Source organism: Podarcis liolepis, assembly GCF_965112155.1.
Source record: "Podarcis liolepis genome assembly, chromosome: 18".
NCBI lineage: Eukaryota > Metazoa > Chordata > Lepidosauria > Squamata > Lacertidae > Podarcis > Podarcis liolepis.
In genome coordinates, this window is record NC_139572.1 from 8,866,753 (window position 1) to 8,892,274 (window position 25,522).

At 43.2% G+C, this 25,522-nt stretch overlaps 5 protein-coding genes and 1 long non-coding RNA gene across 8 annotated transcripts in view; 3 read left to right on the forward strand and 3 right to left on the reverse strand.

The window, feature by feature from the left end:
• LOC310697183 (uncharacterized protein) overlaps positions 1-25,522 on the forward strand; it is a gene marked incomplete at its 3' end in the record, with an annotated part of 116,652 nt that overhangs the window by 24,708 nt on the left and 66,422 nt on the right. The window lies entirely within an intron of this gene.
• LOC310697522 (uncharacterized protein) overlaps positions 1-25,522 on the reverse strand; it is a 53,579-nt gene that overhangs the window by 22,927 nt on the left and 5,130 nt on the right. The gene's annotated exons all lie outside the window — the stretch shown is intronic.
• LOC310697536 (uncharacterized protein) overlaps positions 1-25,522 on the forward strand; it is a 38,903-nt gene that overhangs the window by 9,359 nt on the left and 4,022 nt on the right. The window contains exons 1-3 of one of the 3 annotated variants that reach the window (XM_083484256.1): positions 18,226-18,304; positions 19,715-19,837; positions 24,471-24,698. In XM_083484256.1, the coding sequence (XP_083340382.1) occupies positions 18,272-18,304; positions 19,715-19,837; positions 24,471-24,698 (384 nt within the window). In that variant the 5' untranslated portion in view covers positions 18,226-18,271. Of the gene's footprint in view, positions 1-18,225; positions 18,305-19,714; positions 19,838-21,656; positions 21,890-24,470; positions 24,699-25,522 lie in introns of those variants that run through there. The other 2 variants (XM_083484257.1, XR_014521042.1) reach the window with 2 other exon arrangements.
• LOC310697569 (vomeronasal type-2 receptor 26-like) lies at positions 608-9,345 on the reverse strand. The gene is made up of 6 exons (XM_083484298.1): positions 8,509-9,345; positions 6,849-7,140; positions 5,744-6,556; positions 3,338-3,565; positions 2,172-2,298; positions 608-1,581 (listed from the first exon to the last, which is right to left on the reverse strand). Exons 1-6 carry the CDS (start codon positions 8,718-8,720, stop codon positions 683-685), a joined length of 2,571 nt encoding a protein of 856 aa, XP_083340424.1. The 5' UTR covers positions 8,721-9,345; the 3' UTR covers positions 608-682.
• LOC310697625 lies at positions 3,562-6,380 on the forward strand. The gene is made up of 3 exons (XR_014521111.1): positions 3,562-3,658; positions 5,680-5,860; positions 6,337-6,380. It is a non-coding gene; the product is annotated as an uncharacterized lncRNA (long non-coding RNA).
• LOC310697262 (vomeronasal type-2 receptor 26-like) lies at positions 13,118-21,569 on the reverse strand (the record flags this gene model as incomplete). The annotated part of the gene is made up of 6 exons (XM_083483720.1): positions 21,153-21,569; positions 19,290-19,581; positions 18,188-18,997; positions 15,852-16,079; positions 14,651-14,777; positions 13,118-14,016 (listed from the first exon to the last, which is right to left on the reverse strand). The coding sequence occupies exons 1-6, from the start codon at positions 21,419-21,421 to the stop codon at positions 13,118-13,120; spliced, it is 2,625 nt and encodes an 874-aa protein (XP_083339846.1). The 5' UTR covers positions 21,422-21,569.

Consider the following 25,522-nt stretch of genomic DNA (forward strand, 5'->3'; position numbering starts at 1 on the left):
TTTGGCCTGGTTTTGGCACAGAAACTGCTTTGGTCGTCCAGTATGGTGACCTCTGTTGAGAGAGAGAAACATGTCCCTGTTAATTCTTCTCGACTTCTCACCGGCTTTCAGTACCATTGACCATGGTATCCTTCTGGAGTGACTCTCCGAGCGAGATGTGGGTGGCAGCGTTTGCGGTGGTTCCAGTCCTACTTGGATGGTCATTTCCAGACAGTGTTACTTGGGGAATGTTTTTCAGCTCCGGGAGCCTTGAATGTGGGGTTCCACAGGGCTGAATCCTGTCCCCACATTGTTTAACATCTACATAAAACCGCTTTTCAGTCAAGGCTTTGCTAAGGTCAGCTGCTACTCTTTGGAACAGGGAGCAGAGCTTACACGATACAGAAATTAAACCAACAGACTATGGGAGATAACTTAAATTAATTTCTCAGTTTATTGATTTACAAAACTTAGGAGAACAAAATGACATGAAGTGCACTTGTAAATGACACAGCATACAAAAGATTTCCACCCATCTTACTGTTCATGTCAACAGGACTTCCTAAAACCTAGGCTAAGAATGAACACATGAACACATTCTCTTTCAGAGATGGAGAATAGACAGCTTGGATGAGTAGCTGTGTTTCCTTTAGGCACTTCTGGACATCATGAACATGGACTATTTTAAGAATCAGATGTCCCCTTAATTTCTGGTTGTCAGGTGCTCCTTTGTGTTCAGATCAGGCCTCAGCAGAATAACGTAACACTTGGGAAGGAAGATGCAGGCCAGAAGCCCAGCACTGGAGGCCAACATAGAGAAGATCTGCACGGCCACCATGTACTTGCCCTTGGTGCTCAGGTAGGTGGGCACAAAAGACACCCAAACACTGCAGAAGACCAGCATGCTGAAGGTGATCAGCTTGGCTTCGTTGAAGGAGCCAGGCAGCTTCCTGGCTAGGAAAGCCACCGTGAAGCAGGTGGCAGCCAAGAAGCCCAGGTAGCCGAGGGCAACGTAGAACATGGCCACAGACCCTTCGTTGCATTGCAGGATGATCTCTTCCACCTGGGAGCGCATGTCGGGCTCTGGGAATGGGGGAGAAGAGCCCAGCCAGATGGTGCAGATGAGAGCTTGCCCCCCAGAAGAGGAGATGACAATGGACTTGGCCAGACTCTTGCCCAGCCATCTCCTCACCCTGTTCCCGGGCTTTGTGGCCAGGAAGGCCAGCACCACCGTGATGGTCTTTGCCAAGACAGAAGAAACAGCAACTGAGAAGATGATGCTGAAGGCCGTTTGTCGGAGAAGGCAGGTCTCTTTCCTTGGGCGCCCGATGAAGAGGAAGGAGGACAGAAAGGAAAGCAGGAGGGAGACGAGCAGGATGTAGGAGAGGTCCCGGTTGTTGGCTTTGACAATGGGAGTTTCCTTGTATTTAATGAAGATTCCCAACACAATGCCTGCTATTAAGGACAAGAATAGGACAAGAGAAGCTAACACCATTCCCAAATATTCTTCATAAGCCAGGAAGATGATAATCTTGGGGACACATTGATCTCTGTCCTTGTTTGAATGGTGATCTTCTGAGCATTTGGTGCAATGTTCTGCATCTGGGGAAGAGAAAAAGAATAGCTGTAGCATCACTTACATCCCTAATGATCTGTGCTCTATTAGCATTGTGATCTAGGATAAACTGAGAGGCAGTGACCACTCCACTTCTGTTAACTGCATGGTTTGGATCCTGCCTATTCCTCTTTGTCTGAACCTTTAAAATGCAGACATTGCTTCCATGCAATGTTCATAGCAGTGAGATCAAAGCGGTCCATAGATTATATTGTAATAATTTTCACATGAAGTATTTATTTTTATTGTGCTTTTGCTGTTAGTAATTTGCTGCTTTTCATCGTCTATCCATTATTTTTGATAAGTGTCAACATTATTTCCTTTTTGTGTTGCTTGGTCTACAAAATAAAAAAGGATTGCTTTGCGGGCTTTCCTCTCACAGCTGCCCAGTTTGCACCCCAGATATTTCTTCCTTATGGCCATTCCTATCAACTCACTTCCTGGATGTAATAAAGGTGATTAATACTAAGGAAGTTGAGGAAGGATTCCCATTCCCCTATGTCTGCAGTGTGTGAGACTGAATTTCTGTCCTGTGTTTACTCTCTCCAGGAATTTCTTCCCCCTTGGAATCACCCACCTTCCCGACTGGAGAAGGTCCCTTCTGCACACTGAGCACAAGCGTAGCAGCAAATGGGCTTTCCTTCTAGGACCACCTTGGCATATCCAGGTCGACATCTTTCTGTACACCTGGAACGGGGTACAGTCTAACCAGAAAGACAAGAAGGTGCAACAAAGAGGAACATTTAGGAGTATTTGTGTGTATGTAATTCACTCAACGCGATCTCTATAGCATGGTGGTGATCCCTGACAACTGGTCTTGCCAGCTCAGGATGATGGGAGCTGTAGTCCAAAGACAGCTGGGGACCCAAGTTTGGGGAACCCTGATCTACCCCAAGATTTGCAGTTGTGGCTCCCAATGAATCATTCAGGAAATCATCACAGCTCTACATCAATCACATAGAGGTTGGGGAGGGGTCTGTCTGGCAGGGAATCCTGAGAGATCCCAGTTGCCGTTTCCAGCAGCCAAGATCCCCAGTTGCCTGCCATCTCCCCATTCCCTTAATGCGGTCAGTTCTCTTTAGCTGCAGAACATGATCTCTGGAATGCAGCCTTGACCCCTCATCAGGGTCCTTTCAACCCCCCGCTGACCATTGGGGTGACCGGAATATCTTGTGCTTTATATTTAGTTCAGTACAGCTGAGGTTTGAGCCACAGAACTCTGTTTCCTCTTCTCCATTTACCTGTTTCCCTTCTTAAAAAAACTTCAGAGCAAATGGCAATGAGTCTGACATGTGATTCCTCCAAATTTCAGGATTCAGAGAGAGAGAGAGAGAGAGAGAGAGCACTTTGCTTTTCAATACCCAACTGAAAGTAGAGTTGGGGGTTTTTTTGGGGGGGGGTTGCCAAATTGCTTTAATTGATTTTCCAAATTTCACTACATCAACCACAAATTAAGACAAATTTAATACAAGTGAGCTTACTCACAAATTTAAAAATATATACAATAAATCTGTAATTATCTTTTGTAAAATAAATTACTTTTCATCCTTCTGCGTGTGTGAAAGGTAAATATCCTTTATTTGAGCATCCCAAATTCCCCTCCTATCTCAGCTGCTGTAGAAAGAAGGCATGCTGGTTCCAGCTGTTACTGGACAGTCACCCTGACATGGTCATTCTGCAGTGGTTGTTCAAGGAACAGCACAGTCAGGATCTCCTAGCCCCCTCCCCAATTATCTCCCCTACCTTGTTGAATTTCTTGTTCCACTCAATGGCTTCTGGGTTAATGGTGAACTTTATGCCAGCAAACGTCTCTCTCCTTATATTCCCAATTTTCACAAGGGCACGAGACTTATTGGGAGACATCACCCAGTTCATAATATCAAAGTCCGCTGGTAGCTCCCAGTTCTCATTCAAGCACAGCCTGCCTCTGGAAGTATTCAGACATCGGATTTCTCTTAAGAAAGGGTGAAGCTGGAATGACAGGGGAAAACACCAGCACTGAGAAACTGGGAAGCTACAACAGGCAATTAATCAAGCCAAAATGGGAAAAACACCTATGGCCAGGTGGGCTATCAGCAAAGTACTATAAGAAATTACAAGATTATTTGGCACAACCACTAAAAGATTTAAGATACTTACATTACACTGATTCTGAAAAAAGATACAGATGTATTATCAGTCAAAAATTATAGGCTGATTTCTCTGTTAAATAATGACTATAAGCTGTTTGCAGACCTATTGGCAAACAACATGAAAGTGCTATTAATGGATTTACCGGTAATTCATCAGGACCAGGCTGATTTTTTACCAGGCCGCCAGATGAAGGATAATATAAGGAATATAATTGATATAATAGAATATCTGGAGGTTAGAAATGATAAGCAAGCAGTGTTGATTGTTATAGATGCAAAGAAGCCCTTTGACCATGTTTCATGGACTTCTACAAAGAAGACTATAGAGATGATGAATTTCAGAGAGTCATTACAGTGGTACCTCAGGTAAAGAACTTAATTCGTTCTGGAGGTCCGTTCTTAACCTGATACTGTTCTTAACCTGAGGTACTATTTTAGCTAATGTGGCCTTCCTCTGCCGCCGCGCGATTTCTGTTCTCATCTTGAAGCAAAGTTTTTAACCCGAGGTACTATTTCTGGGTTGCCAGATTCTGTAACCTGAAGCGTCTGTAACCTTAAGTATCTGTAACCCGAGGTACCACTGTACTTAGAGGAATTGACTCAATTTATTCTGACTAACAGGCTATGATGATACTAAATAATGTAATAACAGAAAAATTCAAAATAATGAAAGGGACAAGAGAGGGATATCCCCAGTCACCATTATTATTTTAGTTTTAGAGACCCTGGTCAGAAGTAGAAGATCAGATGAAGAAATAAAAGGGATAACAGTAGGTTAAAGGTAAAGGTAAAGGGACCCCTGAAAATTAGGTCCTGTCGCGGCCACCTCTGGGGTTGTGGCACTCATCTCGCTTTACTGGCCGAGGGAGCCGGCGTACAGCTTCCGGGTCATGTGGCCAGCATGACTAAGCCGCTTCTGGCGAACCAGAGCAGCACATGGAAACACCGTTTACCTTCCCGCCGGAGCGGTACCTTTTTATCTACTTGCACTTTGACGTGCTTTCAAATTGCTAGGTTGGCAGGAGCAGGGACCGAGCAACGGGAGCTCACCCCGTCACGGGGATTCGAACCGCCAACCTTCTGATCTGCAAGTCCTAGGCTCTCTGGCTTAACCCGCGTCCCAACATTAGGTTACAAAGCATATAAACTCAAGGCCTTTGCAGATGACTATGTGGTAACTGTAGAAGACCCCATGGCTAGCCAACCAAGGGTCTTGAACAGATTCTCAAGTTTGGAGAAGTAGCAGGTTTTAAACTAAATAAAGGTAGAACGAAAGTATTGGTGTAAAATGTGACAGAGCAATATAAAAAAGACAAAAAACGGAACTGATGATTGAGAAGAAAGTTTCATATTTAGGAGTATGGATAACAGCTACGAACATAAATATTTTTAAGAATTACTACACAGGAGCTTGGAGGGAAATGAAGAAAAATAAAATATATATATATATAAAATAGAGTTCAGATGGCAGCACGACAACAGGACTTTTCTGTGGTGGCTCCTCGCTTGGGGGATGTTCTCCCAGAGAGGCTCCCTAGACACCTTTGTGACAAATCTTTAGGTGCCAGGCGAGAAAGTTATTCTGTAACCAGGATTTGGGTGTATTAAACCATCTCTGGGCATTTTAATGTGTTTTGGTTTGTTTGTTTGGTTTCTTTCGTTTGCTTTTTCTATTCTCATTTTGTATTTTTATTCTGCAAACCACCCCCTGATCTTCAGATGAAAGTTGATATATAAACAGAATAATACTAATATTATCACTACAGACCCTCCAAAAGTCCAAATGGCACCCAGTTGAGAGGTGCTGGAGCTGAGTTCCAGCGGGTTCCCCCTGAAGAAAGCCCTGGGTATAAATAGTAAAATGATCGTTGTGGGATGGGACATCCCTATTTTCATCGGAGACATGTTGGAAGGTAAGCTACTATTAGTAATAGTAACTATGATAGTTTACAGGTTTATCCCCAGTCAAGATCAGCATCTGTGTGGACTGCAGTTTGCAAAACGGGGAAGGAAATACCTGCCACGGCTGTAGCCTTTGGGGTCCCCATTGCTCTCCTTCCTCCACCATCAGCCTCCTCTGGGATCTCGAGGAAAGCGAAGCATGCAAGGCCTGAGCCACAGCTTGAACATTGATGTAAGTGCTATAGCTATCTAGAGACAGGATTGTCTCACATACCCTTTGGGACACCATCTCCATTTCCTCCTCCTCTTTGCATCTTCTCCGGCCTTTCACAGACAACAGATGCTTTGAATATGAACACTGATAAGCTTCATCCAAAAAATCTCCAAGAAGATTGGACTGCGATTTATATTTCTCACCTTTGCTGCTCCTTATTCCAGTCTGAATTTCAAAGGACAGAGAACCATGGAGGTGCTGGAATAGATATGGAGGGATGTAAAAGCCAATTCTGATTTCTAGCAAAGCTGTTGTGATCCAGACTTTCGCCCCTATTTCCTTCTCATAAATATTGTTTATTGCCATGAGTATTATGATAACATGTGCATTGGTTATATAGGAAACAAATACCCCAACTTGTCTCCATAGGAAAAATGGTTCCCCAGGTGTTATAAATTCATCAAAATAACTTTCTGGTACTCTTTTTGATAAAGCAATGCAGATCCCTTTGCTGAGCATCAGAGGTTTCACAGCGCTCACAAATCTTTCTCCACTGTCATTGTCTGGAGTGCAGAGGCCAATCCACGTCCATCCAAAATGCAGGAGCAATTCAACAATCCCCTGGTACTGACTTTCCTCTTTGGGACTCATCCGGTAGACAAAAGGGAACAGGGTTTTACCTTCGAGAACCTGGGCAGTGAAGCCATGACTGATCTAGGAAGGAAACCAAAAGATCAGCAATTTATTTTACTTTCAGCATAACAGATATTTAATTATCTGAAATGACTGACATCTAAATCTCTGCTGGCAGAGGCTGATGGGAGTTTTAGTCTGAAACATCTGGAGGTGACGAGTTGGTGAAGGCTCAGTTTTGAAAAAGGGATGTAGGGTCCATAGCTCAGGATTTTCCCATTTTTAAAAATATCCCTACTTAACCCCTCCAAAGAGAAAATAGGATCTTATGCAGTTGAAATCCTCTGTCCCTCCATGCTCTCCCACTACTTACCTGTGGGATTTTGTAGATGCCTGACAAGGCTGAAATCACTTTTGAGATGACAGTATTGCCTCTTTCAAGTACAGCCAGCAGGTGATTCTGTTCTCCACAGTGATAATTGGGAACATTGCATCCACTGCCTGCAAGCAGCTCTAGCATGGCGTCTGAAGTCATCTTTGCATCTAAATAGTTTTCATAGATGTTGTAGCCCAGGGTGATGTTGGGCAAGAGACTGAGATCCTGGTTGATCTCTTGGATGGTGAACAGAAAAGACAGCATGTACCAGAAGAACCTAGTTGACTCCCTGCAATAAATGAATCCTTTAAAAAGAGTGAAACTGATATTCATATTAATGGGAGGAAGGAAACATTATATGATCCACAAATCTTAGTATATTATTTATTTATTTATTTATTTATTTATTTATTTATTTATTCATTCATTCATTCATTTATCCACAAAAATTTGGAGACCGCTGCTCCATGACAGGAGCTATGATGCAAACAGCACACAGAGCTGTTCAACAGTGGAACAGACTCCCTCCGAAGGTGACCATGTGTCATGGATGCTTCAGGTGAGATTCCTCCAGGTCCCTTCCATCTCTACAACTCTGTGATTCTTTTCTACTGTGGTTCTATGAGTAGGAAATGAAGGCGGCCCTCAAAATTTGAGATATACAGGGAATCTGCTCCATAGGCTGTTTTAGCTGCAGTGGTCTTTGGCGCCTTCCAAGGGGCTAGACTCCAGGTAGATAAGAGACAATTTTATTGAAACAGGGGAAGCACCAAATACCTCAGTCCCCTTTTAGTTACAAATGAGGCCTGGTGGCTTTCAGGTTTGAGTGTGTGGTAAAATTTATAATTTTGCCCATATTTTGGATCACTGACTCCACCAATGAGGACACCCCTGGTCTGTATTATTTTAGTGCTGGGATTGGAGGAGGAAACCTTTAATGTAGCTGAGACAGATTTCTCCATGATGGGCTGTAGGTCTCCCGTTGCATTGTGTAAAGAGAACTGTGACAAGGTTGTTCACAAATGATCCCAATAGAATAAACATAAAATAATCATAGCAGCTTGGAAATTGCTTGAGTTTCATGCCACCCTCTGGCTTTGGAAGAAACGTCAAGCACCTCAATACTTTGAAATGAGGCCAGTTGTGTGTGGACAAAAAAGGATTAAATTAAATCACATCTTTCCTGCTCTTCAGCTACCAAAGGTCCCCAAGAGACTCTTAAAATTCCATTTGCAAAACTGTAACATTCCTTAATGACAGTTTAAGAATTGTCCAAATGGAATAATATTGAATGAAACATTTTAGCCTTGGAAATTCACTGAGTTTCATGGCATCCTGCAGGTGGGGAAATTCAGTGCATCCTTTTGAACCCTGACCAGATTCACTGGTATCCTTGCATTCTACTAAAAGCAACACAGAAACATAGGAACAGGATTGTTTTACTTAGAAAGACAGAGGGAAGAAGGAAATAAGAGAGGTTTTTTACTGGACCCCCCCAGCTCCCATCACCCCCAGCCAGCAAGACCAATGGTCAGGGCAGGGCAGTCCTGCAACATCAGCCCTTGGCTCCCCAGCCCTGAGATAGGGGCTCTTTCCTATTTCAACCATTACAAGGACTTGAGGACCGTGAAACCCATCCGCATATGATCTTACATACACTTCATTCCTGGCCAAGGGTGTCTGAGTAAAGTTGTATGGAGTTGTCTCAATAAGGCGTATTGGAGAGATGATCCCACTGATGAGAAAGTGTCCAGGCCGGTAGTAATTGCGAGCATCCGTTTCATCCCTGACTAGATTCAAGGGGCATTTCACCTTGTGGTTCCCGCAGACTCCAAAGGGCATCATGAGCAGCAGAAGCAGGGATCTCATTCTGGCTCTGCCTCCTCCTCCTCTTACCTACCAAGGAGGCATAGCAGAAGAACCCAAAGACTCTTGCAAGGCAAGACTGCCTGGGCTTTCCCAATCTGGGTGGTTTTCAACTCTACCTTTGGAGCTAGGAAGCACCAGGCAGGCACACCCCTCTTTCGCCAGCTCTGCATCTTGACTCAGTCTGTCTCCAACACAGGTAAAATTCTCTGCACCAACTTTTTCAATTAATATTGCCATGCTGTTGTTGATTTCCGAGGCTCATGCAATTTCCAGAAACATCTCCTGAGCTTTTAGAAGATGAGATCACTATAATTTTGACTATTCTAAGTGGAATAAGTTTCAGCACAATAACTTTCTGGAGTCTTGACTGGCTCAAGCGGCAGGTGCAGAACTGGAGAAAAACATGTTGGACAGAAGTCAAGGGGTGTGCTTGGAAGTTGGAAGTTTGGTCTGAACTTTGCTCACAAGGACCAAAGAAGGAGCTGGATCCAACCATGGACTCTCCTTCCTTGGAGGTTCTTAAGCAGAGTTTGGATGGCCACCTGTTGGGATTCTTTAGCTGAGATTCCTGCATTGCAGAGGGTTGGACTAGATGACCTTGGGGTCCCTTTCCAAGTCTCCCATTCTATGATTCATTGGAAGAAGAAGAAGAAGAAGAGTTTGGATTTGATATCCCGCCTTTCACTCCGTTCAGGAGTCTCAAAGCGGCTAACATTGGAGGTTTTAAGAAGAGGTGGGAGAGTCAGGGATGGACAACAGCCAGATGAAGGAGTCCCAGCCTTGTATCCCAGGCATCCTAAGCCCTTTTAAAATGTGGGGGTTGGGGGGGCATTATTGGGTTGTTGTTTTTATTTTGATTATAGATGTTGTGGTTTTATATTTTGAACCACCTTGAGACCTCCAGGGATAGGGCGATATATAGGTTCAGTACATCAATAAATAAAGGAACAAATATGAATAAATAAAAATCCATCAATGGAGAATGCTGAGAAATGCCATCCTCAGTACTGTCAACGGGATACATGGTGGTGGGATCTTGTTTCTTGGCGGCTGCTAGAGACAGAGACTGGTGGAGCCTGCGATGGGGAGGGATTTCTCAAGCCCACCCTCTGGCCGCTTTGGGTGGGTCTGGGCTGCTTGATTCCTGCCGCTCTCTTCTGGTTCTCCCCCGGAAGGGAAGTAGCGCCTTGGTGGCTTCGAAGCAACTTTCAAGTGAATTTCCACCCCATCTTTGAAAGGCTTCTCCAACAGAGGGAAGCTCTCTGGATTTGGTGGAGGGGAGAAATGTTGCTCTGAACTTTCGACTCTCCCTTCCCCTTCGACATGTTCTGCGGAAGGGGAGCTTCTGTTGCACATGGAGCCAACTTGCTCCTCGTCTTTGAGCAGAAACTACTCATAAACAAATTGTCTGTGCACAAGCCAGGCTACTATTCTAGCAGCTTTATTATTCTTTATCTATTTATTTATTTACTTATTTAATCTGATTCATAAAATCCAGCAGCACTTGATTAGGCCAATAACCCCTAAAGCACTTTATTTTAAGATAAGCAGAACATTCAGAAAAAAGTTTACAAAGTTACTTCAGAACATTAAAAAAGTGAAAATAACAAAACGGACTGAAATTGTATCAGCTTCCTAAGAATCTGGGTGGATGCTATATTTATTAAATTTATTTTTTTTATTAAGTCTCCATAGATATTCCAAAACACTTAATTTTATAATGAATGATTTTAGAGTGTTGTTTGTGCTGTACTTTTGTACTGTTTATTGTTGTTAGCCGCCCTGAGCCCAGCTTCGGCTGGGGAGGGCGGGATATAAATAAAATTTATTATTATTATTATTATTATTATTGTTGTTGTTGTTGTTGTTGTTGTTGTCTACCTACCAGAGTTTTTTAAAAAAACAACTAAATACATAATGCTTCTTGACTCCCCATCCCTCTTGATGTTTGTTTTATTACTCCTTTTTATCACCTTTTTTAAAAAACATGTTTAAGTTATCTAAGCCCCGAAGTCGTATATCAGTAATCCTCTGCTTATATTTCAAATCCTGCCTTTGACTTCATGTCTGGATGTTAGTGTGACAGATAATATAACAATGGTCTCCATTCTTCCTTGAACAATTCTTCCTTATGTCCTCTTAGTTTAGCAGGGAATTTCTCCCTTTCCGCATCTTCCACCAGCTTCATCAGCCATTCCTCCTTGGTGGGGAATTCTCCTTCTTTCCACTTCCGTGTCTATAAAGTCCTGGCTGTTGTGGTTGCATTCAGAAAACCTAACGAACCACCGGCCAGTTTCTCATCTCCCTTTCCTGAGGAATGTTCTGGAGCGAGCGGCCGCAGACCAGATCCAGGCGCTTTGGAAAGAAACTGATTTTCTGGCTCCGTTTCCAGTGGGGTTTCGGCCATGGGACAAAGAAGCAGCCAAGCAGGCTGGGAAGTGCTGGGACTGCGCCGTCCTTTGGGCCGAGTCCTCTTCTCCAGGCCGGACTGCTGACTGCGGAGTCACTCTGGCCTGGGACTGGGCAGCCATTCTGTCTCTGCCTTCTCTGTCAGGTTTCAGTCAGAGTCAGTCTGCCTCAGTTGTGAGCAGTGTGGAATCTCCGTCAAACTCTTTGGAACCACGTTGTTTAGGAAGAAGTTTATTTTAACCCAGCAAAGTCAATTAAAAACTCTGCATTAGTAGTTTACGCTGCGCGTCAGTTTAGGTCTGACGTCGTTTCCAGACGGTGTTAGTTGGGGAACGCTTTTCAGCTCCGGGAGCCTTGAATGTGGGGTTTACAGGGCTCGATCCTATCCACAGGGCACTGGCTCCCGGTGGAGTACAGGATAATAATAGTAGTAGTAGTAATAATAATAATAATTTATACCCCGCCCATCTGGCTGGGCTTCCCCAGCCACTCTGGGCAGCTTCCAAAAAAATATTAAAATACTGTAATACATCAAACATTAAAAGCTTCCCTAAACAGGGCTGCCTTCAGATGTCTTCTAAAAATCTGGTAGTTGAATAATAATAATATGTAGGATAAGGTTAGGATGCTGGTTTTGACCTTTAAAGCCCTATACGGCCTAGGACCCTCGTACCTACGGGGCCGCCTCTCCTGGTATGTCCCATGGAGGACCTTATGGTCTTCAAACAAAAACATCTTGGAGGTCCCGGGCCACAGGGAGGTTAGGCTGGCCTCAACCAGAGCCAGGGCCTTTTCGGCTGTGGCCCCGATCTGGTGGAACGCTCTGTCCCAAGAGACCAGGGCCCTGCGGGACTTGACATCTTTCCGCAGGGCCTGCGAGACGGAGCTGTTCAGCCAGGCCACAGTCGGACCCCCTCCTTTGGTCATCCCCGCAGAACTGTAGCCCAATGGTTGCCATTAATTTGATTTTGAATTGATTTTAGAATGAATTGATTTTAGAATTCTGTGTTACTTTTATTGTTAGCCGCTCTTAGCCCGGCTTCGGCTGGGGAGGGCGGGATATAAATAAAATCATCTTCTTCTTCTTCTTCTTCTTCTTCTTCTTCTTCTTCTTCTTCTTCTTCTTCTCCCCCCCCCCCCCATTGTTTAACATCTACATGAAACCACTGGGTGCGGTTATCCGGAGGTTTGGAGTATGTTATCAGAATTATGCTGACAACACTCCGCTCTATTTCTCCTTCACATCTGCAGGGGAGGCAGTGGAAGTGCTGGACTTCCTTGGTCTTGTCTTGGTAATGGATTTCAAGTGGGATTTTGGCCTGGTTTTGGCACAGAAACTGCTTTGGTCGTCCAGTATGGTGACCTCTGTTGAGAGAGAGAAACATGTCCCTGATAATTCTTCTCGACTTCTCACCGGCTTTCAGTACCATTGACCATGGTATCCTTCTGGAGTGACTCTCCGAGCGAGAGGTGGGTGGCAGCGCTTTGCGGTGGTTCCAGTCCTACTTGGATGGTCATTTCCAGACAGTGTTACTTGGGGAATGTTTTTCAGCTCTGGGAGCTTTGAATGTGGGGTTCCACAGGGCTGAATCCTGTCCCCACATTGTTTAACATCTACATAAAACCGCTTTTCACTCAAGGCTTGGCTAAGGTCAGCTACTACTCTTTGGAACAGGGAGCAGAGCTTACACGATACAGAAATTAAGCCAACAGACTACGGGAGATAACTTAAATTAATTTCTCAGTTTATTGATATACAAAACTTAGGAGAACAAAATGACATGAAGTGCACTTGTAAATGACACAGCATACAAAAGATTTCCACCCATCTTACTGTTCATATCAACAGGACTTCCTAAAACCTAGGCTAATAATGAACACAATCTCTTTCAGAGATGGAGAATAAACAGCATGGATGAGTAGCTGTGTTTCCTTTATGTACTTCTGGACATAGGGAACATAGAATATTTTAAGAATTAGATGTCCCCTTAATTCCTTGTTGTCAGGTGCTCCTTTGTGTTCAGATCAGGCCTCAGCACAATAATGTAGCACTTGGGAAGGAAGATGCAGCCCAGAAGCCCAGCACTGGAGGCCAACATAGAGAAGATCTGCACGGCCACCATGTACTTGCCCTTGGTGCTCAGGTAGGTGGGCACAAAAGACACCCAAACACTGCAGAAGACCAGCATGCTGAAGGTGATCAGCTTGGCTTCGTTGAAGGAGCCGGGCAGCTTCCTGGCTAGGAAAGCCACCGTGAAGCAGGTGGCAGCCAGGAAGCCCAGGTAGCCGAGGGCAACGTAGAACATGGCCACAGACCCTTCGTTGCATTGCAGGATGATCTCTTCCACCTGGGAGAGCATGTCAGGCTCTGGGAATGGGGGAGAAGAGCCCAGCCAGATGGTGCAGATGAGAACTTGCCCCCCAGAAGAGGAGATGACAATGGAGTTGGCCAGACTCTTGCCCAGCCATCTCCTCACCCTGTTCCCGGGCTTTGTGGCCAGGAAGGCCAGCACCACCGTGATGGTCTTTGCCAAGACAGAAGAAACAGCAACTGAGAAGATGATGCTGAAGGCCGTTTGTCGGAGAAGGCAGATCTCTTTCCTTGGGCGCCCGATGAAGAGGAAGGAGGACAGAAAGGAAAGCAGGAGGGAGACGAGCAGGATGTAGGAGAGGTCCCGGTTGTTGGCTTTGACTATGGGAGTTTCCTTGTATTTAATGAAGATTCCCAACACAATGCCTGCTGTTAAGGACAAGAAGAGGGCAACGGAAGCTAAAACCATTCCCAAATATTCTCCATAAGTCAGGAAGGTGGTAATCTTGGGGACACATTGATCTCTGTCCTTGTTTGAATGGTGATCTTCTGGGCATTTGGTGCAATGTTCTGCATCTGGGGAAGAGAAAAAGAGTGGCTGCAGCATCACTTACATCCCTAATGATCTGTGCTCTATTTACATGGTGATCTAGGATCAACTGAGAGGCAGTGACCACTCCACTTCTGTTAACTGCATTGTTTGGATCCTGCCTATTCCTCTTTGTCTGAACCTTTAAAATGCAGACATTGCTTCCATGCAATGTTCATAGCAGTGAGATCAAAACGGTTTATAGATTATATGGAAAATCAATATAATTCAGCATAGATTATATTGTAATTTTCACATGAAGTATTTATTTTTATTGTGCTTTTGCTGTTAGTAATTTGCTGCTTTTCATCGTCTATCCATAATTTTTGAGAAGTGTCAACATTATTTCCTTTTTGTGTGGCTTGGTCTAAAAAATCAAAAAGGAATGCTTTGCGGGCATTCCTCTCACAGCTGCCCAGTTTGCACCCCAGATATTTCTTCCTTATGGTCATTCCTATCAACTCACTTCCTGGATGTAATAAAGATGATTAATACTAAGGAAGTCAAGGAAGGATTCCCATTCCCCTATGTCTGCAGAATTCTCACAAAAAGTGTGTGAGACTGAATTTCTGTCCTGTGTTTACTCTCTCCAGGAATTTCTTCCCCCTTGGAATCACCCACCTTCCCGAGTGGAGAAGGTCCCTTCTGCACACTGAGCACAAGCATAGCAGCAAACGGGCTTTTCTTCTAGGACCACCTTGGCATATCCAGGTCGACATCTTTCTGTACACCTGGAACGAGGTACGGCCTAACCAGAAAGACAAGAAGGTGCAACAAAGAGGAACAGTTAGGAGTATTTGTGTGTATGTAATTCACTCAACGCGATCTCTATAGCATGGTGGTGATCCCTGACAACTGGTCTTGCCAGCTCAGGATGATGGGAGCTGTAGTCCAAAGACAGCTGGGGACCCAAGTTTGGGGAACCCTGATCTACCCCAAGATTTGCAGTTGTGGCCCCCAATGAATCATCCAGGAAATCATCACAGCTCTACATCAATCACATAGAGGTTGGGGAGGGGTCTGTCTGGCAGGGAATCCTGAGAGATCCCAGTTGCCGTTTCCAGCAGCCAAGATCCCCAGTTGCCTGCCATCTCCCCATTCCCTTAATGCGGTCAGTTCTCTTTAGCTGCAGAACATGATCTCTGGAATGCAGCCTTGACCCCTCATCAGGGTCCTTTCAACCCCCCGCTGACCATTGGGGTGACCAGAATATCTTGTGCTTTAAATTGAGTTCAGTACAGCTGAGGTTTGAGCCACAGAACTCTGTTTCCTCTTCTCCATTTACCTGTTTCCCTTCTTAAAAGAACTTCTAAGCAAATGACAATGGGTCTGACATGTGATTCCCCCAAATTTCAGGATTCGAATAATCTCTCACACGGTTCATTCTCGTCTTTGTGTGTGTCAGAGAGAGAGAGAGAAAGCGCTTTGCTGTTCAATGCCCAACTGAAAGGAGAGTTGGGGTTATGGGGGTTTTTTTTTGCCCAATTGCCTTAATTGATTTTCCAAATTTCACCACATCAACCGCAAATTGAGACAAATTTAATACAAGTGAGCTTACTCACAAATTTAAAAAAATATACAATAAATCAGTAATTATCATTTGTAAAATAAATTACTTTTCATCCTTCTGCATGTATGAAAGGTCAATATCCTTTATTTGAGCATCCCAAATTCCCCTCCTATCTCAGCTGCTGTAGAAAGAAGGCGTGCTGGTTCCAGCTGTTCCTGGACAGTCACCCAGACATGCTCATTCTGCAGTGGTTGTTCAAGGAAGAGCATAATCAGGATCTCCTAGCCCCCCTCCCCCAATTATCCCCCCTACCTTCTTGAATTTCTTGTTCCACTCAATGGCTTCTGGGTTAATGGTGAACTTTATGCCAGCAGATGCTCCTCTCCTTATATTCCCAATTTTCACAAGGGCACGAGACTTATTGGGATAGATCGCCCAGTTCATAATATTGAAGTCCGCTGGCAGCTCCCAGTTCTCATCCAAGCACAGTCTGCCCCTGGAAGTATTCAGACACCGGATTTCTCTCAAGAAAGGGTGAAGCTGGAATGGCAGGGGAAAGCACCAGCATTAAGAAACTGGGAAGCTACAACAGGCAATTAATCAAGCCAAAATGGGAAAAACACCAGGGCCAGGGGGGCTATCAGCAAAGTACTATAAGAAATTACAAGATTATTTGGCACAACCACTAAAATGTTTAAGATACTTAGATTACGCTGATTCTGAAAAAAAGATACAGATCTGTTATCAGTCAAAAATGATAGGCTGATTTCTCTATTAAATAATGACTATGAACTGTTTGCAGACCTATTGGCAAACGACATGAAAGTCCATCAGGACTAGGCTGGTTTTCTGCCAGGCCACCAGATGAAGGATAATATAAGGAATATAATTGATATAATAGAATATCTGGAGGTTAGCAATGATAAACAAGCAGTGTTGATTTTTATAGATGCAGAGAAGGCCTTTGACCATTTTTTCATGGACTTCTACGAAGAAGACTATAGAGATGATGAAATTCAGAGAGTCATTACAGTGGTACCTCAGGTTAAGAACTTAAATTGTTCTGGAGGTCCATTCTTAACCTGACACTGTTCTTAACCTGAGGTACCACTTTAGCTAATGGGGCCTTAGGCTGCCGCTGCGCGATTTCTGTTCTCATCCTGAAGCAAAGTTCTTAACCCCAGGTACTATTTCTGGGTTGCCAGAGTCTGTAAACTGAAGCGTCTGTAACCCGAGGTACCACTGTACTTAGAGGAATTGACACAATTTATTCTGACTAACAGACTATGATGATGGTAAACAACGTAATAACAGAAAAATTCAAAATAATGAAAGGGACAAGACAGGGATATCCTCAGGCACCATTATTATTTTAGTTTTAGGGACCCTGGCCAGAAGTAGAAGATCAGATGAAGAAATAAAAGGGAAAACATAGGTTAAAGGTAAAGGTAAAGGGACCCCTGACCATTAGGTCCAGTCGCGGCCAACTCTGGGGTTGGGGCGCTCATCTCGCTTTATTGGCCGAGGGAGCCGGCGTACAGCTTCCGGGTCATGTGGCCAGCAGGACTAAGCCACTTCTGGCGAACCAGAACAGCACATGGAAACGCCGTTTACCTTCCCACCGGAGCGGTACCTAATTATCTACTTGCACTTTGACGTCCTTTCGAACTGCTAGGTTGGCAGGAGCAGGGACCGAGCAACGGGAGCTCACCCCGTCGCAGGGATTTGAACCGCCGACCTTTGGTCGGCAAGTCTTAGGCTCTGTCGTTTAACCCACAGCGCCACCCGCGTCCCAACAGTAGGTTACAAAGCATATAAACTCAAGGCATTTGCAGATGACCATGTGGTAACTGTAGAAGACCCCATGGCTAGCCAACCAAGGTCTTGAACAGATTCTCAAGTTGGAGAAGTAGCAGGTTTTAAACTAAATAAAGGTAGAACGAAAGTATTGGTGGAAAATGTGACAGAACTGATGATTGAGAAGAAAGTTTAATATTTAGGAGTATGGATAACAGCTACAAACATAAATATTTTTAAGAATAACTATACAGGAGCTTGGAAAGAAATGAAAAAAAACTTAAATAAAAAATATATAAAAATAGAGATATCTGGAGGGTGGCAGCACGACAACAGGACTTTTCTGTGGTGGCTCCTTGCTTGGGGGATGTTCTCCCAGAGAGGCTCCCTGGACACCTTTGTGACAAATCTTTAGGTGCCAGGCGAGAAAGTTATTCTGTAACCAGGATTTGGGTGGATAAAACCATCTCTGGGCATTTTAATGTGCTTTTGGTTTGCTTGTTTTCTTTCTTTCGTTTGCTTTTTCTATTCTCATTTTGTATTTTTATTCTGCAAACCACCCTCTGATCTTCAGATGAAAGTTGATATATAAACAGAATAATACTAATATTATCACTACAGACCCTCCAAAGGTCCAAATGGCACCCAGTTGAGAGGTGCTGGAGCTGAGTTCCAGCTGGTTCCCCCTGAAGAAAGCCCTGGGTATAAATAGCAAAAGGATCGTTATGGGATGGGACATGTTGGAAGGTAAGCTACTATTACTAATAGTAACTATGATATTTTACAGGTTTATCCCCAGTCAAGATCAGCATCTGTGTGGACTGTAGTTTGCAAAAGGGGGAAGGAAATACCTGCCACGGCTGTAGCCTTTGGGGTCCCCATTGCTCTCCTTCCTCCACCATCAGCCTCCTCTTGGATCTTGATGAAAGCGAAGCATGCAAGGCCTGAGCCACAGCCTGAACATTGATGTAAGTGCCATAGCTGTCATGAGACAGGACTATCTCATGCTCCCCTTGGGGCAATGGCTGCAGTTTCTCCTCCTCTCTGCATCTTATCCTGCCTTTCACGGACAACAGATGCTTTGAATATGAACACTGAAATGCTGGATTGAAATAATCCCCAAAATTGGTCTGCAATTTATTTTTGCCACCTTTGCTGCTCCTTATTCCAGTCTCAATTGCAAAGAACAGAGAACCATGGAGATGCTGGAATATATTTGGAGGGATGTCAAAGCCAATTCTGATTTCTAGCAAAGCTGTTGTGATCCAGACTTTCGCGCCTATTTCCTTCTCATAGACATGGTTTATTGCCATGAGTATTATGATAACATGTGCATTGGTTATATAGGAAACAAATACCCCAACTTGTCTCCATAGGAAAAATGGTTCCCCAGGTGTTATAAATTCATCAAAATAACTTTCTGGTACTCTTTTTGATAAAGCAATGCAGATCCCTTTGCTGAGCATCAGAGGTTTCACAGCGCTCACAAATCTTTCTCCACTGTCACTGTCTGGAGTGCAGAGGCCAATCCACGTCCATCCAAAATACAGGAGTAATTCAACAATCCCCTGGTACTGACTTTCCTCTTTGGGAGTCATCCGGTAGACAAAAGGGAACAGGGTTTTACCTTCGAGAAACTGGGCAGTGAAGCCATAACTGATCTAGCAAGGGAAGCAAAAGATCAGCAATTTATTTTACTTTCAGCATAACAGATATTTAACTATCTGAAATGACTAATATCTAAATCTCTGCTGGCTGAGGCTGATGGGAGTTTTAGTCTGAAACATCTGGAGGTGACAAGTTGGTGAAGGCTCAGTTTTGAAAAAGGGATGTAGGATCCATAGCTCAGGATTTCCCCATTTTTAAAAATATCCCCACTTGACCCCTCCAAAGAGAAAATAGGATCTTATGCAGTTGAAATCCTCTGTCCCTCCATGCTCTCCCACTACTTACCTGTGGGATTTTGTAGATGCCTGACAAGGCTGAAATCACTTTTGAGATGACAGTACTGCCTCTTTCAAGAACAGCCAGCAGGGGATTCTGTTCTCCACAGTGATAATTGGGAATATTGCATCCACTGCCTGCAAGCAGCTCTAGCATGGCGTCCGAAGTCATCCTTGCATCGAAATAGTTCTCATAGATGTTGTAGCCCAGGGTGATGTTGGGCAAGAGACTGAGATCCTGGTTGATCTCTTGGATGGTGAACAGGAAAGACAACATGTACCGGGAGAACCTAGTTGCCTCCCTGCAATAAATGAATCCTTTAAAAAGAGTGAAACTGATATTCATATGATTGGAAGGGAGGGAATATTATATGATTCACAAAGATTAGTATTTATTTATCATTTTACATTAATATCAAACCTTTTCCTGTCTAGCATAGAACAAATATTTGGAGTCCTCTGCTCCATGACCGGAGCTTTGATGCAAACAGCACACAGAGCTGTTCAGCAGTGGAACAGACTCCCTCCGAAGGTGACCATGTGTCATGGATGCTTCAGGTGGGTCTCCTCTGGGTTCCTTCCATCTCTACAACTCTATGATTCTTTTCTACTGTGGTTCTATGAGTAAGAAATGAAGGTGCCCCTCAAAATGTGTGCTATACTGGGAAGTTGCTGCAAAGGCTGCTTTTCCTGCATTGGTCTTTGACTTCTTCCAAGGGGCTAGACTATAGGTAGATAAGAGACAATTTTATTGAAGGAGGGGAAGCACCAAATACCTCAGTCCCCTTTCAGATACAAATGAGGCCTGATGGCTTTCAGGTTTGAGTGTGTGGGAAATTATAATTTTGCCCATGTTTGGATCACTGACTCCACCAGTGAGGACACCCCCTGGTTATTTTATATAACCATTTTATTTGAAGCATATCGTTCCTGCTTTCACCCATAAAAATCCACCCATTTTCAAGAGTTTCTTAAAACGCTTCTATTTTTATTTTTTTTAAAAAAAAAGCAGTGACAGAAAGGAAAAAGTGCTGAGATTGGAGGAGGAAACCTTTAATGTAGCCCATAGTGGGCTGTAGGTCTCCTGTGGTATTGTGTCAAGAGAACTGTGCTAAGGTTGTTCACAAATGATCCAAATAGAATAAACATAAAATAATTTTGGCAGCTTGGAAATTGCTAGAGTTTCATGCCTCCCTCTGGGATAGGAAACAGGTACCTATGGATTCCACGTGAAGAAATCTCAAACATCTCACTACTTAGAAATGAGGCCAGTTGTGTATGTGAAAAAAGGAATAATTCCTCTTCATATTTTAGAGACCTGACTCCACGAACAAGGAAGTCTCCTGATTCATATTATTTTATTCATCATTCCAATTAAAGTACATCTTTCCTGCTCTTCAGCCACCAAAAGTCACCTAGAGGATCTTAAATTCCATTTGTAAAACTGTAACATTCCTTAACGACAGTTTCTGAATTGTCCAAATGGAATAATATTGAATGAAACCTTTGAGCCTTGGAAATTGCCTGAGTTTCATGGCATCCTGCAGGTGGGAAAATTCAGTGCATCCTTTTGAACCCTGACCAGATTCACTAACATTCTTGCATTCTTCTAAAAGCAACACAGAATCAAAGGTAGGAAAGTGTTTTCCTAAGGAAGACCCAGAGACCATGGAAATAGGAGAGGGTTGGGTGGAATCTTATACTAGACCCCCCCCCAGCTCCCATCACCCCCAACCAGCAAGCCCAATGGTTAAGGGCGGGGTAGTACAGCAACATCAGCCCTTGGCTCCCCAGCCCTGAGAAAGGAGCTATTTCCTTGATAAATAGGAACCACTAGAAGGACTGGAGAACCATGAAACTGTGAAGTACATACTTTTCAATCCTAGCGAAGGGTGTCTGAGAAAAGATGTATGGAGTTTCTTCATATAAACGTTTTGGCGAGATGATCCCACTGATGAGAAAGTGTCCAGGCCAGTAGTAATTGCGAGCATCCGTTTGATCCCTGACCAGATTCAAGGGGCATTTCCCTTTGTGGTTCCCGCAGACTCCAAAGGGCATCATGAGCAGCAGAAGCAACAACAGAAGGAGCAGGGATCTCATTCTGGCTCTGCCTCCTCCTCCTCTTACCTGCCAAGGAGGCATAGCAGAAGAACCCAAAGACTCTTGCAAGGCCAGACTGCCTGGGCTTTCCCAATCTGGGTGGTTTTCAACTCTACCTTCAGAGCTAGGAAGCACAAGGCAGGCACACCCCTCTTTTGCCAGCTCTGCAGCTTGACTCAGTCTGTCTGCATCACAGGAAATATTATCTGCACTTTTTCTTTCCCAGACAGAGCACAATTAATATTGTCATGCTACTTTCTGAGGGTGATGTAATCTCCAGAAATATCTCCTGAGCTTTCAGAAGATGAGATGACTATAATTTTGATTATTCCAAGTGGAATAAGTTTCACCACAATAACTTTCTGAAGTCTTGAATGACTCAAGTAGCAGGTGCAGAGCTGGAGAAAAACATGTTGGACAGAAGTCAAGGGGTGTGTTTGGGAGAGTTGGAAGTTTGGCCTGAACTTTACTCACAAAGACCAAAGAAGGAGCTGGATCTGACCATGGCAGGTATTTCCTTCCCCTTTTTGAAAACTGCAATCCACGCAGATGCTGATTTCGACTGTGGAGAGACCTGTAAAATATCATTGTTAGTCTTAGTAAGAGTAGCATACTCCCCAACATTTCTCCGATGAAAATAGGGACATCCCTTTCCATAATGGTATTTTACTATTTATACAGTGGGCTTTTTTTCCAGGGGTAACTCTCTCCAATACAGGAATCTCAACTAAAGCATCCATTAGAGTTGGCCATCCAACCTCTGCTTAAAAACCTCCAAGGAAGGAGAGTCCATGGTGGGATCCAGCTGCAGGACTCTTACAACATGATTTAAGAAAGCTCTATGTACTTTAAACCTTCTCATACCACCAACATGCATGCCAACCATATCTATTGTCATGACCTTCTAAAACATCAGGGTTTTTTTTTAAAATAACATCCCTTCCCTTAGCCAGCATAAACAGGATGCCTCATAATATAGTCTTAAATCTGGTAGGGAGAATCTGCTTTTGTCTTTAGAATCTATCAACAAATTATATTTTATTCTTGGCTTCTTCCCCTGCCAGATAAATTTTGTAATATCTTTCTGCCATTCTTTGAAGTGTCCTGGATTGCTGATCAAGGGTATTGTTTGAAATAGCATTCTTGACAATACATTCATTTTAGTTAATGATACCCTTCCCAATTGCGCTAAATTCATTCTTCCACACACTTCTAAGTTTTTCTTTATTTCTCTCCTAGCTCTTCTATAGTTATCCTTAAAAATATTTATATTCTTAGCTGTTTTTACTTTTATTTAGTTTAAAGCCTGCTACTTCTCCAAACTTTAGAATCTGTTCCAAGACCCTGCTAGCCACAGGGTCTTCTACAGTTACCACAAGGTTATACCAGATGGGCGGTGTATAAATGCTTTAAGGTTATATGCTTTGTAACCTACTGTTTTTCCTTTTATTTCTTCATCTGATCTTATACTTCTGGCCAGGGTCTCTAAAACTAAAATCAACAATAATGGTGACAGGGGACATCCCTGTCTTGTCCCTTTCATTATTTTGCATTTTTCTGTTATTACATTATTTACTATCAGAATAAATTGCGTTAATTCCTCTGTGGAATTAATGTGGTTTGCCAATATGTCTGCAAACAGTTTATAGCCATTATTTAATAGAGAGATGGGCCTAAATTTTTTGACTGATAATAGATACGTGTTTTGTTTCAGAATCCCTATAATGTAAGCATCTTTCCAAGCATCTGGCACTTTCCCTATATTTAATATTTCGTTCATTACATCTTTTAGTGGTTGTGCCAGATAATCTTGTAGTTTCTTTAGTTTCTTTAGTTTCTGATAGCCCATCTGGCCCTGGAGTTTTTCCCATTTTGAATAATTGCCTGTTGTAGCTCCATCATGGTGCTAGATGCATTTAATGAATTGAGTTTCTCTTTTACAATTTTTGGGAGGTTATTCTGCTTTAAATATTCTTCACTATTATTTATGTTCTCTTTACTGACTTGATACAGTTCTTAATAATACCTTACATATTGCTTTCTTATATCTTTTGGGTTATTTTTCCTTCTATATTTAGTTTTTTTATTAAGTTCATGGCCTGCTTCTTCTTTAGCTGCCATGCCAGCAGCTTGCCTGGCTGGTTGGCAAATTCAAAAAAATTCTGCCATAACGTTTTAATCTTCCATTCAGTTTCTTGATTTAACAGCATCAAATATTTTCATTTTCAATCAGCTCTTCCAGCAGGTCTGGGATTATTTTGTTCTCTTATCTTCTTTTAGAAAGCATTTTCTTGAATGAAAAAGCCCACATTACTGCCTTACTTGAGTCCCAGACAACCTTCAGATCCATTCCTTGATTTAAGTTGAACTCAAAATAATCTTTCAAAGCTTTTTCAGCTTTAAGTAAAATTGTTTGGTTAGCAAGAAGTCCATCGTTTCATCTCCACCTGAATGATGTGTTTTTTCATCTTTTAATTCAAGTAGTAATTGGTTATGATCCGAAAGTGTCCTTGGTCATATCTCTACTTTTTGTTGTTCTTCTTAATGATAATTCATTGGATATCCATATTGAGTCACTTCGTCCAACAGATGGCTTTGGTTCTGAAAAAAAGGTGAATTCTCTATCCGCCACCCTCCAGATCTTTCATAGAGGTGCCACTCAAAAAAGGGCCTCAGGTGAGGATTGCAGGGTCTGTGAAGGCCTTCTCTGCAATGACCCCTGTGTTGTGGGATAAACTTCACTAGAGCTAAAGGGGACTCCTGCAGAAATTGTGCTCTCTCTGCTAGTTTCAGTGTGATTGTTCGCAAGCACATTCATGAACACTGACTTTTAGGACATTTTGAGTATCTATGGCTTTTGTGGATTTTAAGAATGTATTAACTTGTCTTTTGTATTAAACTTAATCTGTAAAGCTCCTTGTTATTTTATATGCACTCTAAATAAATGCTTTAATGTATTACAAAAAAAGCCTGAATAGGAATTCTAGTCTACATGAGATACACGCAGGCCCCAAATCATAAGAGGTCGAAGTGAGTAGGACATCTTAGCTTCCCGGTTTCTTAATGCTGGTGCTTTTCCCTGCCATTCCAGCTTCACCCTTTCTTAAGAGAAATCCGGTGTCTGAATACTTCCAGGGGCAGGCTGTGCTTGGATGAGAACTGGGAGCTACCAGCGGACTTCGATATTGGGAACTGGGTGATGTCTCCCAATAAGTCTCATGTCCTTGTGAAAATTGGGGATATAAGGAGAGGGGCATCTGCTGGCATAAAGTTCACCATTAACCCAGAAGCCATTGAGTGGCCCAAGAAATTCAACAAGGTAGGGGAAATCACAGAGGGAGAAGGCGAGGAGATCCTTATTATGTTTTTCCTTAAACAACTGCTGAAAAATGACCATATCAGGTTGACCAATGGTGTCTTGACCATCAATAACAGCTGCAACCACCACTCCTTCTTTCCACAGCAGCTGAGATAGGAGGGGGATTTGGGGTGCTCAAAGAAAGCATAGAGCCCAGAGGTGCTCAGAGAAGACACCATCTATTTCCGAGCCAGACTGAGATTTTTAAAATCTTTGATTGAATGGACTATGCAATTAAGAAGAAAAGGGGAAACGCCTAGTAAAAATGAACTATTGGGCTTTCATTCATGCAGAAGGATGGAAAGTAATTTATTTTAGAAATTTACACCACAAAGAACTCATAACCAGCCTACTTTCAGCAGCCAGAAACACCATAACCAGACACTGGAGAGACCTGTCAGGAGTAAGCATGGACCAATGGTACCAAATAGTATGGGAAACAGCCCTACTAGAAAAATTAACTAATAAACTAAAACTGACACGGGGACAAACAGAAGAAGACGCCTTCACCCCGGTATGGCTCCCCTTTATCACATACACAGCCCAACAGGACAATGACAATAATCCACCAACAGCATACAAATCAGTATGGCTAACCTGATCCAAAACACCCACCCACCCCACTCACACACAAAAACAAAGACCACCACAGCCAATCACACCCTAGGCCAACCCCAACCTCTCTCACCACCAAAGGAACACAAATGAACAACACAAGCAAGGCTGACACCAAACTCTACATACATTAAACATAATAGAAACACCGCCACCCGACCCCACCCCAT